This window comes from Nipponia nippon, unplaced genomic scaffold (genome assembly GCF_047370975.1).
Source record: "Nipponia nippon isolate SJK-2023a ecotype South Korea unplaced genomic scaffold, ASM4737097v1 scaffold_20, whole genome shotgun sequence".
Taxonomy (NCBI): domain Eukaryota; kingdom Metazoa; phylum Chordata; class Aves; order Pelecaniformes; family Threskiornithidae; genus Nipponia; species Nipponia nippon.
The window spans coordinates 446,490-467,733 of NW_028262337.1; the positions used below are offsets into that span (position 1 = coordinate 446,490).

Consider the following 21,244-nt stretch of genomic DNA (forward strand, 5'->3'; position numbering starts at 1 on the left):
GTGTAACTTAAAAAAAAAAAAAAAAAAAAGTTACAGGACCTGCTTTCAGCTGGCTGCAGCGAAGCTCTGAGTCACCGGACTCCTGCGCAGCCCTGCCGGGGGGCGAGCACAAACCCCAGAGCCACTCGGAAGCCTGGCAAGAATTCTCCCACTGCGGTTGCGCAGCTTGAGCTCACGTTTGCTCACAAGGTAACACCAGCTTCCTGCAGTCCAAAAATCCAAATACCAAGGCCAGGACACAGACTGAGAAGCAGCAACAACTCCTTCATCTCTCACTAGGCTTTGACTGGTGCCTGCTTCTCGAATAGCTACCTTTCTTTTTAGGCACCTAGTAAAGGTGCTACAAGTTTTCTCAGTCTCACTGCAAGTTACAACTCTCATTCAAGACCACTACATATGCTTCAAAACAAAATGACAAAAAGACAAGCAGGACTCTCACTGCCACCTTTTTAAAAGGGCAGCTTACCTCAGTGTGCCAAGCTGCTGTGCCCTAAACTACTGAATACTTTACCGCTTCGTTGTGTCTTGGGAAAACACAACAACAAAACCCCATGAGAGCACACTTAGGGTGCCTATGTCAGGTCAAATGAGAACGGTCACATGAGGAAAAGCAACTGTTTCAAACACAACATGTCAAGGGCCCGACATCCAAGTTAGGCACCTCAAAGCTTGACCACCTCCAGCCCCGAGTGATGTCCACCACAGCTGGGAGCACTCAGCATCTCTGAATTTCAGACAGCTGAAAAGGTCTCTCTCCCCAAAAGGAGCCGGCACCCAGCTTTGTCCTCCTCCCCGCTCGGTGGAGAGAAAAAAGGCCCTCAGGGGAGTCACGGGGAACCCTTTAGTCAGCGCTCTGCCCTTTGGGAAGGGCTACCCCTTCCCACTGGCTGTAAGAGGAGGCCGGGAGAACTAGCCAGCTAAGGCAGTAGACTCAAAGCCATTGGTTTCACAGCCAGGCTCTCCTTCCCACAAAGGCTTTCGCCTCAGAGCTGAATGTTGTCTGTCAGCATGCTGAATCCTTCAGGAGTTTTCTTTGCCACAGCAACCAAACTGTATTTGTCTATAGTGTAAGTGAACACTATATGCTTTACCATTTATTCAACAGTATCACCAACCATTTGGATTGGAAAAATACCAAGCAGGTGGTCTGTCAGCTTCCCTTGCAAACCCTTCTAGGAGAAGTGGAAGGATTCTTTATTAGGGTTAATATAAGCACAATTTTTATTTACTACTGTGTTCTTTTGAAGTTTTATCATGAAGCAAATAAAACCCCCAAAATAAAGAATTTTGAAAGGGATATTTTAAAGAAGAAATCTATAGTAGAAATTCACAGTTTCTAACTAGGCCAATATCTAATTCCTTCAATAACAGTACCCCTTCATTTGCCAATTAAAATGAAACATTAATATGAGCTTAATGTAAATATGTAAATTAATTCTAGAAATGTTATATGTTACGTACAGTACAGACTTTACATCCTTGATGCATACTTGTTGAAATCTACTGACACTCATACACTTTCAGAAAAAAAAATCACGTTTTACAACTGAATTTGCAGCCATAATGTGTAAGTCAAGTTTCTGTTGTCATGGATCCCCACATAAGCAAGTACTTCAGAACACATAAGCATTTCAGGATGGAGATTCTTTCAAAAAGTATATTGACATCGCTTTTGCTTACCTTTTTATTGTCAGAGGCCCTCCTACGGCGCCTTCTACATTAAGTGCAATGGGTTATACTGGTAACATGAACAAAGGTGGTTTTTTTAAATACAGGTGATAAAACTTGTTTATTTTGCTTTAACTGCAGAAAAGTAACAGGGAGATGTTTGATGTAACCCCATCTAGTTATTAAAACAAATCTCTTATACTCTAGTCTAACTGAGGTAGTGTTTGAAACTACTGTATGAGATATGCTAGCCCCATTTTTGGGAAAACTACATTATTTCCTTTGGAGTTTATACCACTATTTGGTCTACTGCGACTGACATTTTGGTTTTACAGAAGCATTTATTTCTTATGACCAGCGAAGTCCAATAGTTATTGATGTGGTATGTTTTCAGAGCATTTCATACATGCCTTGACACACAGATACATTATTTGTGTCACTGACCACAGAAGAGTTGAATCGGTTTCTTTTTGCTCCTTCTTTCAGTGGGAACGCATGAAAAGACAATCTTAGGAACTGAATTTGACTATGAGCAGCAACTTACAATCTGCTTTACCAGAACCTGATAGTATGCAGTGCACATAAGAACTCAGTGAAGTGATAGCTGCAAAGCAGTGCTTATGTGGCAAGATGAAATTTCCAATAAGAGCAAATAAATTCTACATTTCACTAGGAATCATGTTTTACTGTTCACAGGACTACTTATTGAAAGCTCCAGTAGCATAGCTAGTAAGAATAGAGTTATGAGCATCAGGATAAATTTCACTTATCTTCACTTAAGTATTAATCTGACAATTATAAAAAAATGGTAAAAGTGAATGGATAAAAATACGTTCTACTTAGTACAGTCCAGCTGAATTATTCACCTATATCAAAATCAAAGAGTAATCCCTTCTCTAACAGGCATTCTAACAAAGGTGGCTATGCTACTGTATATACACATTTGCATATATTTATATTACCTTCGTATAAAGGCTTCTGAATCTTTAGATCCATGATAAAAGTGACAGGGACTCTTTTTTTTTAAACTTGCACTCATTAATTTAGAAACCTCACTAGTAACATGACAGAAGCAACTATTTCAGTCATTAACAGTCACTGTATCATTCAACTTTTGCAACAAGTCTTAAATACCAGTATAAAATTATAAGTACTGCTGCTCCAAAATTTGGTACTTAAGGCTTTTCACTACAATTATTAGTACTATCTGATGCTTGATCACTCATTCATTGAAAACTCAAATAAACCTTTGTTTTTATAAAAGGCTGTTTCCATGGAACTTGGAAAACACTCATATTATGTCTTCTCACAAAAGCAGCAATGATTAAATGTCTTCAACTTTAGTTTCTACAATATTCATTTATCTGATACAAATCATGCTTTTTAAAGGATTTTAGTTAAGAGTAAGACCAACATTCGTACTATATGAGTATGAGTGTAGAAACTGCAAACACATGCATATCATTCAGGGAAAACAATCTGATTTCAGCATTTTCAGTTTAAATGATTTGTTATTTTTAAAAATCAAAAACTGTAGTGAAAATCCTTAACTGGTTCAGATAAGATACATGTATGTAAATGTAATGAAATTGGAGAGACTGCTAATAAAATGAGTTACAACTATAGCAATATTAAAATAACTTAAAGGAAACCTCAGATTCACAGAGGCTTTTCTTTCTGTCTGAAGTTACAAACCCCCAAGTAGTGTTATAAACAGTACAAAAACCAACAGAGAAGGGCTAACATTAATCCCCTGGTGTCCACGATTACAGCATGGCTCCCCATTGCTGGCAATGGAATGCACCTTCATCTCTCTCATTCCTGGTATCCAGGGTTTAAAAAGCAAGGCATCGTTCTGCGTCTCTGGAACAGAATCGGAAGTCAATCAAAAAAGATGTCTCTGCATGTTGTCCTGTTTTTTTTAATTTATGGTAGAAAATGAAATGAAAACTTGCGGAGGTGTTCAGTGCTTGGCTCTTGCATATACTGGTAACTACTATTATTAAAACTATGGTAATGTTTAATAACTCCCCAAAGGGCTCAAAAGACTGGGGCAGTAATTGGTTGAGGAAGAAAGTTTTCAGTTTAGTCTTCAGGTACCAGTAGCTTCTGGAACGGTCTAGAAGGTGATGCTCCAAGCATTTTATCCAGTCAGTCGGAGGTTGTCTGAGGATTTCACAAAGTCTATATGCAATGCACTGTGTGAGACAGAGGTCAGGATTCAGCTGATGTATCGATTACTGGCTGTTTTGTTGGCGTTGCTAAAATAGCCTCTGCTTCTTCATGCATCTGAAAGAAAACGACAGATGAAGTATTAATGTTGTTAGAGATTTTACAAGAGACACGTCATAAAATGGTTTTCTTTGAGACATATCTGAAAGCATCTTTTATTCAGAACATGAAACCTGCACTGAGCTGGCACATTTTGGTGCATTCAATGCAGCTGAACCCTCCACTTACTTGTAAGAACTGTACATCTTGAAATAGCTCCTGAATGAACCTTCGAGATGGAAGTCGAAATGTACAATGTGCTAACAAGTAGGACACCTCAGAGTAAAGGCATATGTCATCAAATGCTTGGGGATACTTCTCCTTAATTCTGAAAAACAGAAAACACAAAATTTTCTAAGTCTTGAACAGCTTTCCATCATATTTTAAAAAACCTGTTCAATTAGATTTTGATGGTCATCATTAACAAAGTAGAACTCTTCGGTAATAGGCATTATAAATTCTGGGTCTGACAAAGCAAGAAAATCAGAACAGACAGCATTATTTTGTACCCAACTTGAAGAAATCTATATTGATTAGATGAAACAGAATATGTAATTTGAGAGCTGTACAGAATTGCTGAAATCACCTAGTCTTAAAATAATAGATGTAGGAAGAGAACAGTATATCAAAGAATTGGCATCCACATGTACAGCAGTAATAAAAAATATTGAAAAGCTAACTTAATTACCTGTAAGCATTTTTAAAACTAAAATGAGCATTTCTGCATTTTCTTTTAGCAGATGTATGTCAGTTTCCAATGTCACTAGCCCAGAAACCTACAGGTTTTATTACAACATTCGGTCCCTGGATTTATATTCCTATATTTTAACACGAATTTTTCCTATAAATTAATTCCAGTAGTTGTACTCTTGCTCAAAGCAGATTTGTGTTTCTCAACAAGTTACTTTCAGTTTGTTATTCTGCTTATCTGAGATATATTAGTTGGCACAAATAACAAAAAAGAATTATTGTTTCTTTTTTAAAGATGCATGATATACTGCTATGTAATGAAATATCACTACAGTTGAATTACTGATTTTAAAAAGACTGGACAAGAGTAAGAAATTAAAGACAGAGCAAAAATATTAAAAGGAAAATTCTTTGCTTAGCTTTTATTCAATCATTCAATTGTATGTTTCACAATTTTTTGAGAAATCAGAAATAAGGTTAATCACTACCCCAGAGATCTTAGAGAATACATACAAGTAAATGCTGCTAAAACATCTGAAATGTATTGAACTTACGTCAGGAGTCCGGTTTCATGGCCCTTAGTTCCTACTGAACTACTCAAATTGATTACTAAACGTAAGACTTCTTTCCGCAGAAGTATTCTGCACACTGGTGTATCATCTGGGATTGATTTTACTCCTGGAAAAACAAATCAAACAGTATGCAGTTTTAGCAGAATAGTCTTTGATTGTGCTAATCTTATGCCACCTAAGTCTGTCAGCATTCCATAAACAAACAAACACACACATACACACGTATTTAGGTATGTATTCTGAACTATCAACAAATATTTCCATTGAAATTAAAACTTAAAAAAATATTATTTTCAGGAATTTTAACACAGAAATATTTTAAAAAGGTAAACTACCATTTCATAAATGGAAAAAACCTGTAAGATTCAATTACAGTGCTGTCTCTACCACTAAATCATGTTGCAAACTGGATGACTGATTACCTGCTCTGTTTCTATCAGATGCTGGGGAAGTTAGCAACCAGCTACTTCATAAGAAATTACAATAATTCAAAATGTAAAACACAAGCCTAAAAAAAGAAATGCCCTTCTCTTTACAGAAGTTCAGTAATTTAAACAAAAAAAAAGATTTTTTTTTTTAAACTAACACCAGTATGGGAAAAAAGGCAATCAATTTGCTTGTTACATCAGATACAGAGTTATTTAATAACCTGCAGAAATGCTGTATAGCAAAAGGAGAAGAGTTTAAAAGTATGTTCTCCCACCTGGAAATGGCAGTTGTTTTTATTCTTGTTCTTTCGGTGTTTTGTTCTTTTCATGTTGTTTTTTGTTTGTTTGTTTTAAATAATAAGTATTACTTTGTTGCAGTTTGTATAAATGAAATATCATTGTTCCACAATACCTAAAAAATACTTCAAGGGTTACAGTCTCTAATAATCCTAAGGCTTTCAAACTTACCTAGTACAAGCTCTGTACTCTTGGTGCTGCTAGCTGAACCATGGGATACTGCATCACTACAGCCTGAAATTCCAGAAAATTTGGAGGAATGCACATCTAAATGATTGTGTATGGTCTGCCCACACCAGTCAGTATATGGAATGTCTGAAAAATCTGACGTAAACAAGATGTTGCATCTTTGTTATTCACACTTTTCCTCATTTCAAATGCTTTTGTTATTTTTCAACAATGGTAAGCATGCAAGACACTGATGGACTAAGTACTATGCACATAAACCATCTGGAAACTAGATGTTGGATTTTGGACAAATAATACTCAAAATGTCTAAAAATCACTTTTTTTGCATCTTAAAATACTCAAGTGAAAATAATCTACTCTCTTAGACACTGATGGTAGCCTAAAAACTGTCATCACACATAGGGCTCCTATTAATAATCCATGCTCTGTTTTACATAACATAATAAAGATGATCTTGCATATGCATAATTTTTTTTGTTCATACCATTATCACAGGTGTTGCAGAAAGGACTCTGACTTCATCAACAGAAAGATGCGACAAGTAAGATTCTTTTGGGAGGTTTCGCTATCCACAGCCTTTGGCATTTTGGATTTAAAGAGATGAATACAAAATCCAAGCTTTTAATTGTTGTGCAGTTAACAGAACCACAGAAAAACACAGGTCTGAAGAGATTCCTGGAGATCACCTAGTTCAACCCCTTGCTCAAAGAAGGGTCTCTCAAAATGAGATTAGGTTACACTGCAAAGATTTTCCCCTTAAGTTCAACTGGAATTTCTGTTCCTACAGCATGTGTTCGTGGCCTCCCATCCTTTGGCTGTGTGCCTCTGACAAGAGCCTGGCTCTTGCCACACCTGTAATCCCCTTATGCTATTTGAAGACTACAGCTGGGATTCTATTTGCCGTCCCTTCTCGATACTGAACTCAAGCTCAAAGTCAGCTCTCTGGGCCATTCCTCACATTTTGTATGTGTATGCACTTGCCAACAGTACTCTTTATGTGTTACCACCTGAATGTATAACGCTGTTGTAGAAGAGTGAGGAGTCCTACTAAGCATCCATTAGTGGATTATCTTTTTATTACACACATTGCAAAAAGGCATGTAACTGCAAGCTCTGCAGAGGAGGTTAGGGAAAAAATAATCCTGAATCTAATCTGAATCTCAAAGTACGAAGGAAGATGACTAAATCCCAGAAATTACAGCTCAACTTCAACAGAATCCTCAGATTTTCTTCAATTTGTTTTGTGGTACAGACTTGTTTTGAAGTCAGACTTTTCATTAGTTTGCCAGTAAGCATCAGTTTTCAGAGCATGGATTTTAAGTACTAAATAATGTTTCAAATGTTATATTTTGATAAGCTTTTAGAAATATTTAAAAAAAAACATGCAGGCACCTAGTCATCCTAACACCACTAGAAATTGAAAAGATGGGAATGACCATAGAAATACCATTGGTTGCACAGTGAGCTTATTACGAAGAATTAATTTCAAGGTCTGTAGTCAGTAAGAAAAAAACCAACCCTTACAGATTAATCAATTTTAAAGATGAACAAAATTCAATATTTTCATTCAGTTATATCACACTTCCCGACAAGGAACACTAACCTGTACGACTATATGAAGAGTTCGTTTTGTTGTTAGGCTGATAACCCAGTATTTGAATGCAGACACAGTAAAGGCAGTTCTCATCTGTGTGCTCCTGTAGCCCCGTATCCTCTGTATTTTCTAAAAACTGAGAGGCATCTGAATGGCTGGTGTTCATTATTTCTGTGAGACTGATCTGCTGTCGGAGCATCTGAAAAGGGCTTTTGACAACATCACTTGTACCTGACGGAAGACCTGCAGATAAGCAATTAGACATCAGAAAAAAAACCAAAACTAAGCAACCAACATTATTTCAATTAAATTTCCCCTTTTAATACTTTTATGGCTGGGGAGGGGGTGTGTGTGAAGATCTAGAAACTTTTTTGAGTGGTTAAGCTCCCAAGATTGTCAGCATACTGGAAACAGACATCACATTTTAGTCTCAGCTTATCATATGCAACAAAACACTGCAAAGGACAGAATTCAACCTCTAAATACACATATTATAAGAAGATATGAGGTAAATCCTGACATTATATCAACATTAGTAATACTCATGTAACACTAATACGTTACCAATTTTCATAGTGTCAAACAAGATTAATACAACAATATACCAGATGTTTAAAGAACACATGAAACACAGAAACACAATTTTAAAAACTGTAACTTAGTGCCTGTAATAGGAAGCAACTAGACTTAACACTGCAGAAACAAGCTGAAGACACTTTAGTGACATGCTCTTCCCTGGGTGGAAAATACAAACACATACAGTTTCGAACAAGAGTTACTTTCCATTGAGACTTAGCAAACTACGGAAACACACTTTCAGGAAAATCAGCTTTATATATTACATTAACGACACAAAAGGAAAAAAAAAAACAGTAAGGTGTGTATATTTGGATGTTCAAAGTGCCTGTAATAAAGTTCCAGCTAACTAGAAGGCAAGACAACACCTATCCTATACTACTTTAGGACCAGTTTCAATGCTTCTTTTTCAGTTATCCTACTGAAAAGACACATATTGACACCCTGAAGTAAAAAAGAAGTGCATTCCAGAGCAAGCCAGGCATTACAGAGCACTTGCAATTCTCTTGTACCATGTCCCGTCACCTCTGCTGATCAACCATCATGGAAACATCACAGAAAGACAAAATTCACTTTCTGAAATACAAACCTAACACCTTTATTAGTTCCTATAAATTCACATGTGAACAAATGGAAGTCAAAATGTAACAGCTCAATATGTGGCATACATATTTTATCTTAGCTTAAATTTTGTTACTTTCTTTAATGCAGTATCACTACCAGTCTTCAATTAATGTTAGCTCATATTATAATCAAAGATCTGTAGACCTTCCTCCTTCGTTCATTAGAGCAGGACCAAGCTTACGCTGCTTTGAAGCAGCACCACATTATTTCAAACTAAATAAAACAGGGAATTAATGGCCTGCTATCCTGAATCCAGAACACAGCTCTCAAAACTTAACAGCTAAAAATAACCTTTTCTGTAAAGAAAAATCAACAAATAAACCAACACCCCACCCCATGTACAAATAAACAGAAAGGTACAGAAGAGGAACAAAACCATTACCTCCTGCATCAGGTGCAAAGACCCTAGCTCCACGGTCATCAAATGGAGGTGTGGTTTTCTTCTGGAAATATGGAGTTTCCTTTACCTGTAATATTCAAGTGAAAATTAAAATTAGCACCGGTGATAATCATATAAATAAACAGATTTTATGAGGAAATAAAATGTTGTCCATTTTTTACTTCAGGAAAAAGACCTAATTAGAAGATGAAATTATGAATGGGCTCCTGAGTACTAAAGAAAAGCCAATGAGAAAAACATATATTTGTGAATGAACATTTATTAAGTAAGGCTTATCAACAGCCAATAAATGTTAAAACAGTGGTGACAGGCTGTAAGTAAAGCAGTGACCCAGAAGTGGCTTTTAATGATCTGTCCATGATCACTCTACACCACTGGAGATCTCGGGAGAGCAGTGCAAAAACACCCAGGACATCTAAAATGTTGCCTGTAAGATGTTTTAGAGTTGAGATATGTCTCAACTCTACAAAAGAGTTGAGAGCAGAAATGAGGCAACATAAATACGCCAAAAAGACTGTGAAGGAGAAAGAAAAAGTAGTCATTTCATAAAGGTGGAATAGAAGCAGATATGATGGAAAATCTTTCCTTTGCTCTAGCTTCAGTAATTTTTTGAGATTAGTAAGAAAGTAATTTAGGTTTGAAAGGCAAAGGTTAAGTAAACTAAAGATAAGGAAGCCCACTGATTTACCTTTGACATAGACCACGTCCTGTTTTTGATAATTAAGGAACAGAATATTAAACCCTGTGATGGGAATGTGTTTTAACCAAGTAGAAAGAGGAAGGCAATTGATAAACATACTTAAAATCATTTGTTTTAACTTAAATATATATATATCTGTGAGGTTAAGTAAAGACAATATAATTTAATGCTATGATGATATATATACAAATAAACTAGTATTTAATCAAGATCATGGTAGCAGGAAGTTAACTGTGATTATGCACATCTTTTACAGTTGGCCAATGAACATATCAATTAGTTGGCTACAGAGGTATTAACAAATGTCCACAGACTATGCTAATTTTAATAGAAAAGCTAGCTGTCAACTAAAAATCTTATGACAGCGTGTTTTGGTACCTTTGTTTTAACACACTTCTCACCTAGTCTGTGTCACTATTCGCCTAATAATACAAAACAGACTAGTGATTTTCTGTATACAGGGTTTTTGTTCTCCAAAATGAATTCCTTGGAAGTACCACATCTGTTTTTCCTCATTTCTCTAGATCTAATCTATTCTGATGAAAATGCAACAGTTCACTACCTTTCAGTATGAAAATGGAAATGAACCCAGTAAGTTATCACATACATACCTGAAATATTTCATTGATATCCACTGGGAGAGCAAGGCCAATGTAATCATCAGAGCTACCATATGTAGCATTAGAAACCATGGAGCGAACAGAAGAGGAACGCTGAAGTGTGTTTTGGTTAATCGGACTTAATAAATCTTCTTTATCTAACGAAGCGTAACTTAAAGCTTTCATGAACCTGTAACATTGAAATAATAAATCACAATTTTGGTAAATTTCTCATTCTGGCACATTAGAAGTAAGAAGGACTGATACAAAGACTATCCTCATCTTGCCATTGTAGAACTCAGAGCTTGCTACTCTGACAAATCACAGCTATAGGCTCATTGCTTTTTCTGTCTCACATTGTGTTGCATGGTTTGGCACTTCCTTGGGTTATTTTTTTTTCTTTGAAAGTCCTGGGACAGGGACTTGAAAGATAGCAGAATGGAACTTCTGCTTGAGGGGCTGCCAACCCTGCAAAACCACAAATTTTCTCTAACCGAGCGGGCTTCGAAGATTTACAGCCCAGACATGGTCAGTAAAGATAGAGGCTTTTCAACAGCTAACTGCCTCATTTTGAAATGTATGTATACACTGAACATACCTCCCCTGGATATTCACAAACTCTGAGCTGAGTAGGTACGTCCCTGCAAACACGAAGCCTGAGCTTGCTGAGATACCAGTGATGCGAGCAAGGAACGTTTTTTTCCTGTACTCTAAAGGAGCCACCCATTAGGTCACCCAAGCATGGAGGAGGAATTTGCTCAACATGAATGCACAAAGAACAAACTTGAACCTGCGCAGTGAGCAGAGCTAACTGTGACAAGCAGCCCGAGAAGCAAAGAAACAGGCTGGTAAAATGAGACAGGAGAGAGGAGGCTGAAGAACAAGTCCTCAGTGCTGATCAGAGTCCCGGTGATAGAAATTTCACATTTGGCCATCTGTCATTTTACTTCTTATTGAAGATAAAAACCTATAAATGTTTTCTGCTAATCAACCTATGTAGATGGTCCATACGCAGTGAATTAAACTTCCTAGTAAAAAGAAACAAATCTCAGGAACTTATTATATTACTGCAAATTATTATACATTGGGAGGTAAAATACAGTAAATATTTCATTTCTTGACTTCCTGCCTTAGAAATAATTTTCTATAATTTTTTGTTTTAGATGGGCAATTAAAATGTCTTCTTATCCCTAACAGGTTAACAGATTTATACTAATATAAAATTAAATTATCAGGGTTTGACCATGTAAGGTTCCAGACATTATTATGCAATGGGAATGTGCAGAACACAAATTATAGGATATCAATAGTTTTCTTGCTACTAACTAATTCTGACCATTGCTAATGACAGTAGTAGTGGACTTACAATAAAAGTCAAGCCATACTTCAAAAGGATGAGAAGAAATGGCCTCAAGTTGTGCCAGGGCAGGTTTAGGTTGGATATTAGGAAAAATTTCTTCACTGAAAGGGTAGTCAAGCACTGGACCAGGCTGCCCAGGGAAGTGGCTGAGTCCTCATCCCTGGAGGTATTTAAAAGATGGGTAGGTGTGGTGCTTAGGGACATGGTTTAGTGGTGGACTTGGCAGTGCTAGGCTGACTGTTGGACTTTATGATCTTAATGGTCTTTTCTAATCTAAATGATTCTATGATTCTAAAACCCCAAAAGTTAACTAATAATAATAACTAATTGCATTAGTTATTTCATAATGAAGCATTCTACAATTACTCTCAACATAACATTAAAGACAGAAGTATTAATCCTAAACATTTGTCCCTGCTTTTCCTGGAAAGGCTAACAGATATGTCATTAGTAGTGATGAACACCAGTAAGTTTTCATGAAAGCATGTCTGCAGGTGATAGGGTGAAAGCCACGGTCAGGATTTGAGACACGTACATTAAAATTTTCAGATGGTCTTTACAGAGGTGGAAAACTTAGCCTCACAAAATAATTTATGCAAAGAAATAAGCTTTTCAACCTTTTGAACGAAAAGAACAACTAGAAACATCACAAAAAAAATCAATTTAGAGCTGCTAGTTGGTGTGAACACACGAATGTCAATGAAGCATGAATCAAAGAAAATTTTTTGAAGACTGACAGAAAAATAGCCTTGGCAGACAAGGACAGAATCTTTCTTTCCAATTTATTACTCGAACAGCAGTTAAGGACAATATTTAGCTAGAAGTAGTAACATACTGTGAAATTAAAAGGACCACAATTATTCAGTGCAGATATGCAAGCTGTAAACAGTAAGAAAAACACATATACTAGTTACATCATAGTCTTTCCAATCAATTATATTAGTAACCAACACAATCTGACAATCTCTTGTAATATGTACATCTGCAATTTTTTAACCTTCTCAGAGATAAGAGCACTCCAGCCATTTCAGTTCAATGTTAAACCAGTCAGCTCAAAAACCTGAGCCTAACCACTGATACAGGAGATCATGAACAGCTAAGCACCAGGAATACTATTAGTATTACATTGCATGCAGAGTCGCAGGATGCGAGTCCACTGCAGCAAGGCTGCTTTGCATATCAAGGGTATGACTGCAAGGAATGGTACAACATCACTACAGCCACAACGGAACCTGTACTGGCACTGAAATGGCACTGATTTGTTCCTGCATTAGCACAGGAAGCCAGTGACAGAGCAAGGAACAGCACTTCTGATTTCCAGGACAGTGCAGCTTAACTACTGAATCATCCTTAATTTAATCAGCACACTCAGTCTAGTTCTAACTTAACTGGACAAAGGGAATAAAACTTATCTTTTATGGCATTTTTGCAGAATCATGTGAAAATATCAACAAATGAATGTTGCTCTTGATCAGGACAAAAATGCATGGTAATAAACAGGCGCTGTATACGCTCAACTGTGTATGAGGAGTGCAGTTCAGTGACTGGGCGTTTGCTGTTCTGTCCAGTAAGCAAATGAGTAATGCACTGGTAGCTTCTCCCCTTTCTCTCATCTGAGAGGATGTTTAGATAAGAATAGAGATAGCAAGTGTCTTTTCCCTTCCAACAGTAATGTGAAAATCCAATGCACTAGATAAAAAGATTATTTGAAAGGAAAAATTCAGTAGAAGAGCTTTTAAGAGAAATTTCTTAAGCATTGACTGTAGCTGCTGGGAACAGTGTCAATGTCATGAGCTAGATATCTTATGTGACTACCCGATTAGTCTTCAGAACATCTAATATTACTCAAAAATACAGAGGAGACACTGCCATCTAAAAATAAACGCTAAGAGTAAGATCTTTGCTCTGTTGTAGCTAAGAAGCCAAACTCACATTCATATCAGTGGTACCAGTATCTCACCACTGGCCTCAATGCCACAGTGAACATGAATATAGCACATTGGCAGGAGTCCCTGTCCTAAAACCTCACAAAGTGACATCGAGAAAATTCTCTTCTTAAGTATAGCTCTGACTACAGGGCAATTTTGTGTGACTGCAACTTCAGTAATGTTAGCAGTGTAATTGCATTTAAATATTAAAAAAGTTAAACAGGAAGCAAACGTGGTAAAAGGAAACATTTTCCTTTGTCACTAACAGCATTAAGGGGCTGAGCAGAGCTATGAAAGCTGGGCTTCTCTGACAGCATGTACAAAGTTGAGAATTCTCATTCTATTATATTATTCTCCTAATACTGATACTGCTTTCAGTGAAGTTATGAATCATGCTGCAACAACTGTCACTTTTAGGTGAAGTTGGAAAAAAGTATTAGAAAGACACCTTTCTTATCTAATGGCTCTTACAGCTTTGATGTAAGAAACGAGTACATAATAATCTCTTACCGGCTTGGGGTTAGCCGAGAATCCAGACTGCCAGACTTCATGGTAATAGTGTCAGTAAACAGCACGTCCTTTGCTGGAGATGCTAGGGCTTCTGAGTGAGACAGTGAAGGATGCATCCTCTGCTGTTGTAAGCGTTTTAGTGTAGCATAGCCAAAGGCATCTCGAGAACTTGTGTAGCTAAAGTTATAGTCAGCAAGACTTTTTATCGTAGCGAGAGAAGGAGCTTTAAGAGACTGGGCTCTTCGGGGAAGTGTATGAGAAGACCCTGGCAGTACCAGGGATACAGAGTTGGATTTTGAGAGAGGCAGGTGGTTAGACTGTGGTGTTGAACAGTGACTTGGTTTAACTGTTTTTGTGCTTACCACAGTACTCAAACTTCCGCAGTCAGTATCTACATTTGTAGTGTCCACACCCACAGTCTCCCTTGAAGGGCTAGAGCTCATTGAGCTTATGCCACTTGTTGTGGTATCTGTATTAAAACTTAAGCTACGACTCTTGAAATGTGTTTGTGTAGTACCATCCCCTATTAGCCTTTCTCTGCTTGTGTTTTCCCGGTGAATTTCATTTCCAAGACCTTTTGGCAGCTTCAGATCATTTTCTCCAATACTTGGGGTACTATCAGTATCTTCCATGTGCTTACTTCCAACAAAAGAAGTTTCTAATCGTAAAGTCTGGATTTTAGGAACTCTGAAAACCGGGTTGAATTCTTCCCCAGCAGGAAAGTCTATGCTACCAGAAGGTTCTGTTACTGTACGATTTCGCCTCAGGCCTGATTTACTGTCAGATGATGTCAGCTTTCCTCCTTTTGGATCACTGCTACTTCTGTGTTTTTTGTTAGGTAGAGTAAGAGAGTTTAGAATGCGATTTTTCACAAGTCTACTAGAAGAAAAAAAAGGAAAGGGACTACGGTCTTTGTCCTTTGAAGGTCCAGGTCTGTCATAAAATATTTGTTCTGCATCTTCAGTAATATCTAGGAAGAATGTACTAGTGGAAGTACTACCAAAACGGTCATCCTCCATGATGAACATACCTGAAATTATATGAGACTTTGTCACTGAAAATGGACATTTCTTCAAAGTGCATAAACTATGTTGCAAAAAAGTAAGCAATTTGATAGAAGCCGAAGTGGGAGACTATGCGATTTATTGCAATTTTAATTCAACATTTTTTCTGCAGAACTTAGCAGTGTAAATTAAGTACCTTGAGGAGTACCTGAGCTGAAGGTCTCATTGCTTCAAAAGAAAAGCCACACTATCTTATTTCAGTGCAAATATCCAGCTACTAGGACTACAACCGATGTGCTCCTTTAATGATATGTAAATATGGTATATTTCTGGATTTAAATTCCAACTATCCATAACAAAATTAAAATGTATTAGATACCCCAAATATACAGGAATTTAAATACCACAATACTCTGTGTGTGTGTGCGCGTGTGTGTATACACACACACACACACAGTGAATACATATATTTACATTCTAGAATATTCCTTTGAGGACAGCCAAGTAAACATACCTAAGCATGGAAATTTCTGCAGGGTATTACAGCAAGCTGCCATGACTTGACATAAAAACTAACTTACCCCGATGTTAAAATTTCTTACTTCTACACCAAGTATAAACATAAGACACTATTCTCTTCCCTCTCACTTGTCTACATCTCTCCGCATGCATATAACTGTCCCCTTGCTTGCACCCTTCTTCCTTGCAATAACACCTTTACACCATTTGCCTGAACCCCATCCTGTCAAAAGGTTGGTAAGAACACCAAAATGCTGTTTTGTGGTGGGTTTTGGGGGGTTTTTCATTTGTTTGTTTTGTTGTTGTTACTTACTTGAAGGAGCAGATTCGCTTTCACTGTTATGCCTAGAACTGGTGGACTCAGAGTTCAAGCTAAGAGTGCTGGGTATAGAAGAAAGTTCATTGCAGAGCTGCTCCATGTCATCAGGGACCACTGGCCAAGGCTGTCTACGACTGTGTCTCACTGCATCCCAGTTGTGATGCTTCAAAATGTCACATCCTTGTTTAGTTTTGGCTATTAGACCAAGCACGTAGACACAGGTTCTGTATTTAATGTATATACAGAAAAAAGAGCAACAATAATAGCATCTAATTTAACTAACCTTATTTCTCTTTTGAAAGGCAACAGTTTCAAAACAATTCAGCAGAAACTTCACAAAACTGCCAAGTAGCTTTTTGTTCATTTTTATTTGTAAATCACTGGATGTTTAAGAAATGCACTAAAATATCTGAGAACAATACACTATTCAAAAATAAAAACAAATGGTTACAAGAGCCTGATTACATAAAGTAGAAAAGTACTTTTTTAAAAAAGATTAATTAGAAACTAGTTTTTTTTAAATTAGTTAGAGCTGCTACATTAATGCAGTAGCACCATTAGGCAAAAGACCATCTTTATGCTTTTAAAGATTCAAAAAAGCTATTGAGTAAAAATGATGGAATAATAAATTGATTCCAACAAATATAAGTAGCAAATATTTTAATTGTTTTTTAAAAAGTAGAAAAGTAGTATGTATCTTTTTTCATAGGTTTCATTTGCTTACTGCATGTTCTTTCAGAATTCCTATACAATTCTGTGATTGTATAGGACCAAGATTGATACTCAGTCATCAATGACCTTTGATAAGTGATTTCCAACTAAGTGCAAAACCATTCATGTAAATTCCGTAAGGCTATTTGAAAACCTATGGTAACTACCACCTGTAAATTTTATGTATAAATCAGATACACATACCCTCTAACAGAGAGAACCTCACAATGTTGGGCAAGTGCCATTATATCAGGAATTACATTCTCCTCTTGAAGCAAGTTAAGACCCCAATTTGATGATCCAATATTGCCCTGGAATGAAAGTTTGTCAAGTAAGTTTTGATTTTGATGCGATCTGCAAGTACTATCAGCATAAAGCTTTTGACATTTTTGTTTGTTGGTGGAACAGTTTCAAGCCACATCTTCTCAAAGCAATTAGAGATTTGAGCACCCTTTTTGGCATTTCCTAGTCATGAAAACACAAAAAAGGACTTGGCACTCTATGTATGATACCTAAAACTGCTCACAGTTAACCACTATGTACTCCTCATTTTACCAATTCTACTACAGCCAGCAGCGTGATCTTGGTTTACTCATTTTATGTTCCTCTTACACAGGCATTTTATTACACACCTACAACATCTTCCAGTAATAGTCACCTTGGACAAAAGTTCCAAAACAAACTTTGGGGAAGACAAGAAAGAAGCAGATGAACAGTTGAGGTGGCAAAGCAAATTTAGAAGTGTAGCTTCGATAGGCACAGACACAAGGTTTTCGCCTATCCCAAGTACCAGGGGTGTCATGACCATATATATGCACAGACATCAACAGTGGCAGTCAACTTTCTTCCAGAAACACTGAATTTTGGACCACTGCAGTAAATACATTAAAATCAGACCACAGCAACTTGCAACTACTGGTTCCATACTAATGTTGTTGCTACATGTGGCAATCTGTTGTTTTTATTTGTTAATAAAGAAAAAAAAAAGACAGAGTGACTATTAAAAAATTCAGAACAAAAAAGGTGCAGTGAACCATTTTCAACTGAAAGTCCACTTAGGGTACAGAACATCAACTTGGAAAAATCACACACATTTTATGACAAAAACCCTAATTAATGATTTTATAGGATTTTGCTTAGTTATTTCAGAATCAAGAGTCATAACAGAAAAACAACTGCAAAAGGTTTGTAAATCTATTACTAACCAAGGCCCAAAGGGCTGCTTTCAGCTGCTTAATTCCTTCCCACTTATCCAGCATTGGGGAACGAACAGTGTAACTTAGATCTGTAACAATACTCTGAAGGAGAAAAACAGAACAAAAAGAAAAATCTCAGTTGAAAATGAAAAGGAGACCTCAAACAGGTTCTCTTGCATTTTTAGTAACAGGTAAAGCACTAATTTGAAGTATGGACCCTAAAACGAACAGTGGTAGGTCTGGAATAATAAGCATAAATTAACAGCAATGGTAATGCAAGTAGAAAACTTCAATGTAACCACTGATTGCATCAAGTTAATTCAGATTTTATAAAGATAACAGATTAATGAGACTAACACAATGCAATACATAAGCTTTCTCTTGAACTTTTCAACTATCATATTCAATTCATTACACCATCTTGCAAACCCACATTAAAAGTGAATTCATTTAAGCAACTATGAACTAGCTTAGTGTTTTTCTTCTTAGCTTTTAGAAAGAAGATTTTATTCCCTCATCTCCATGTTTTTGTATGCGTAAAAGGATGGGCACAATTTTACTTGTCAACATACAATTCAATCACACACAGACTGAAAAATTATTTCTATTGGTGAGTTGCTTTCCATTCTAAGATTTTGCTAGGCATTTTAAGAAAAATGTTGCAAAATATTTCTCTAGTATTTCAGTGTCAGGAAGGAATTTTAAATGAGACTAGAAGGCAAAGACTGTCTTCACAACTTTTTGGCCCCACTGAACTTAAGACTTCCATAATCAACTTATTTTGCAATGACTTTTTAAATGTCACCTCTTAAAACATATTTAAAAAGGGTTGTAAGTGCTCTTTAAAATCTTTCAAGTTATAAATAGTTATTATCCTCACCTGAGATTCCAATAAATGGCAGCCTGTTTTATGGTGCACCAGTTGGCCATAAAGGTGAACTGGCAGGTAGACGTGTGGTCGCTGTAATCTGGCAGAAAGAGAAATCATATGCTTTCCCAGTAATTCTGACATTTTCTTTTAAAATAAATTACACTGCAGTGTAGTGCCATGAGTCACTCTTGAGTTTTTTTGAGATGAAGAGGATTCTTTTGGAGAATTTAGAATAGAATAGTCCAGTTGGAAGGGACCTATAATGATCATCTAGTCCACCTGTCCGACCAATTCAGGGCTGACCAAAAGCTAAAGCATGTTATTAAGCGCATTGTCCAAATGCCCCTTAAACACTGACAGGCTTGGGGCATCAACCACCCCTCTAGGAAGCCTGTTCCAGTGTTCGACCACCCTCTCAGTAAAGAAATGCTTCCTAATGTCCAGTCTAAACCTCTCCTGACACAGCCTTGAACCATTCCCACACATCCTATCACTGGATACAAGAAAAAAAGAGATTAGCACCTCCCTCTCCACATCCCCTCCTCAGGAAGCTGTAGAGAGCAATGAGGTTGCCCCTCAGCCTCCTTTTCTCCAAACTAGACTAACCCAAAGTCCTCAGCCATTCCTCATAGGACATGCACTCCAGCCTTTTCACCAGCTTTGCTGCGCTCCTCTGGAGGCTTTCAAGGATCTTCACATCCTTCTTAAACAGTGGGGCCCAGAGCTGCGCACAGAGCTCAAGGTGAGGCTGCACCAACGCTGAATACAGCGGGATGATCACCTCTTTTGACCGGCCGGCCGTGCTGTGCTTGGTGCACCCCAGATGCGCTTTGCCCTCTGGGCTGCCAGGGCACACTGCTGACTCACAGTGAGCCTGCTGCCCGCCAGCACCCCCAGATCCCTTTCTGCAGCGCTGCTCTCCAGCCACTCCTCTCCCAGGTTATGCTTGTGCTCAGTGTTACTCCATCCTAGGTGCAGAATACAGCATTTGGACTTGTTAAATTTCATACTATTAATTATAGCTCAATGCTCCAATCTATCTAGATCCCTCTGCAAGGCCTCTTGTCCCTCAAGAGAGTCAACAGCCCCTCCCAGCTTGTATCATCAGCAAACTTGCTAACGGTGCATTCAGCTCCTGCGTCCAGATGACTGATAAATACATTGAACAGAACTGGCCCTAGAATTGAGCCCTGAGGAGCACTGCTGGCGATCGGTCACCAGCCAGATGTAGCCCCATTCACTGCAACCCTTTGCACTCTGCCCTTCAGCCAGTTCTTCACCCAGTGCACCACGAACCTGCTCATCCCACAGTCGGACAACTTGTCCAGAAGGATGCTGTGAGGCACAGTATCAAAAGCCTTAATAAAATCCAGAAAAACTACATCCACTGCCTTCCCTTCATGCACTAGGTGGGTGACCTTATCATAGAACATCAAATTAGTTAAACAGAACTTTCCCTCTGTGAACTGATGTTGACTGTGCCTGATGATTGCATTATTCTTTAAATGCCTTTCAATAGTACCCAGTATGATCTTCTCCATAATTTTTCCAGGAACGGAGGTTAGACTAACAGGTCTGTAGTTTCCTGGGTCTTACCTTACACCCTTCTTGTAAATTTGAATAACATCAGTTAGCTTCCAGTCAGCAGGGACCTACTCAGACCCTTGGTACATGATCGAGAGAGGTCCTGCCATAATATCCACTAGGTCCTTCACTAGTCCGGAATGAATCCCATCAGGCCCCATGGATTTGTGAGCACTCAGCATATACAGCTGGTCCCTTGCAATTTCAGTGTCCACAAATGGAAACTCACTAATCCCACAGTCATGGTCCTTTGACTCAGGGGACTGGGAAGCCCAAGGTCTATCAGTATTGTTAAAGACTGAGGCAAAACCAAGTCTCTGCTTTTTCTTCATCCCTATTAGCCAGGTGACCATCCCCAACACGTATTGGTCCAATATTTTATTTAGACCTCCTCTTGCTATTAATGTACTTACAAAAACCCTTCTTGTTATCTGACACAACGCTGGCCAGTTTCAATTCTAATTGAGCTTTGGCCTTTCCTGTCTTCTTCCTGCATATATAAACCACAGCTCTATAATCTTCCTGTGAAGCCTGACCTTGCTTCCAGAAATCATACAATTTCTTTTTTCTCTTGAGCTCCACAAGGAGTTCCTTGTTCAGCCAAGCTGGTCTTCTGCCCCCCTTGCTTGACTTA

The 21,244-nt window shown here is 37.7% G+C and overlaps 1 protein-coding gene across 4 annotated transcripts in view; it reads right to left on the reverse strand.

Annotated features, from left to right (window-relative positions):
- Positions 1 to 2,424: 2,424 nt before the first annotated feature.
- The window catches only part of RICTOR (RPTOR independent companion of MTOR complex 2), an 86,112-nt gene continuing 67,292 nt past the window's right edge, over positions 2,425 to 21,244 (reverse strand). For 3 of the 4 annotated variants that reach the window (XM_087759691.1, XM_087759688.1, XM_087759690.1), the window contains 12 exons: positions 19,036 to 19,123; positions 18,165 to 18,257; positions 17,164 to 17,270; positions 16,243 to 16,472; positions 14,407 to 15,436; positions 10,621 to 10,798; positions 9,292 to 9,376; positions 7,719 to 7,952; positions 6,098 to 6,250; positions 5,184 to 5,307; positions 4,129 to 4,267; positions 2,425 to 3,957 (listed from right to left, as the gene is read on the reverse strand). In XM_087759691.1, the coding sequence (XP_087615817.1) occupies positions 3,883 to 3,957; positions 4,129 to 4,267; positions 5,184 to 5,307; positions 6,098 to 6,250; positions 7,719 to 7,952; positions 9,292 to 9,376; positions 10,621 to 10,798; positions 14,407 to 15,436; positions 16,243 to 16,472; positions 17,164 to 17,270; positions 18,165 to 18,257; positions 19,036 to 19,123 (2,536 nt within the window). In that variant the 3' untranslated portion in view covers positions 2,425 to 3,882. The remainder of the gene's footprint in view (positions 3,958 to 4,128; positions 4,268 to 5,183; positions 5,308 to 6,097; positions 6,251 to 7,718; positions 7,953 to 9,291; positions 9,377 to 10,620; positions 10,799 to 14,406; positions 15,437 to 16,242; positions 16,473 to 17,163; positions 17,271 to 18,164; positions 18,258 to 19,035; positions 19,124 to 21,244) is intronic. The other variant, XM_087759687.1, reaches the window with a different exon arrangement.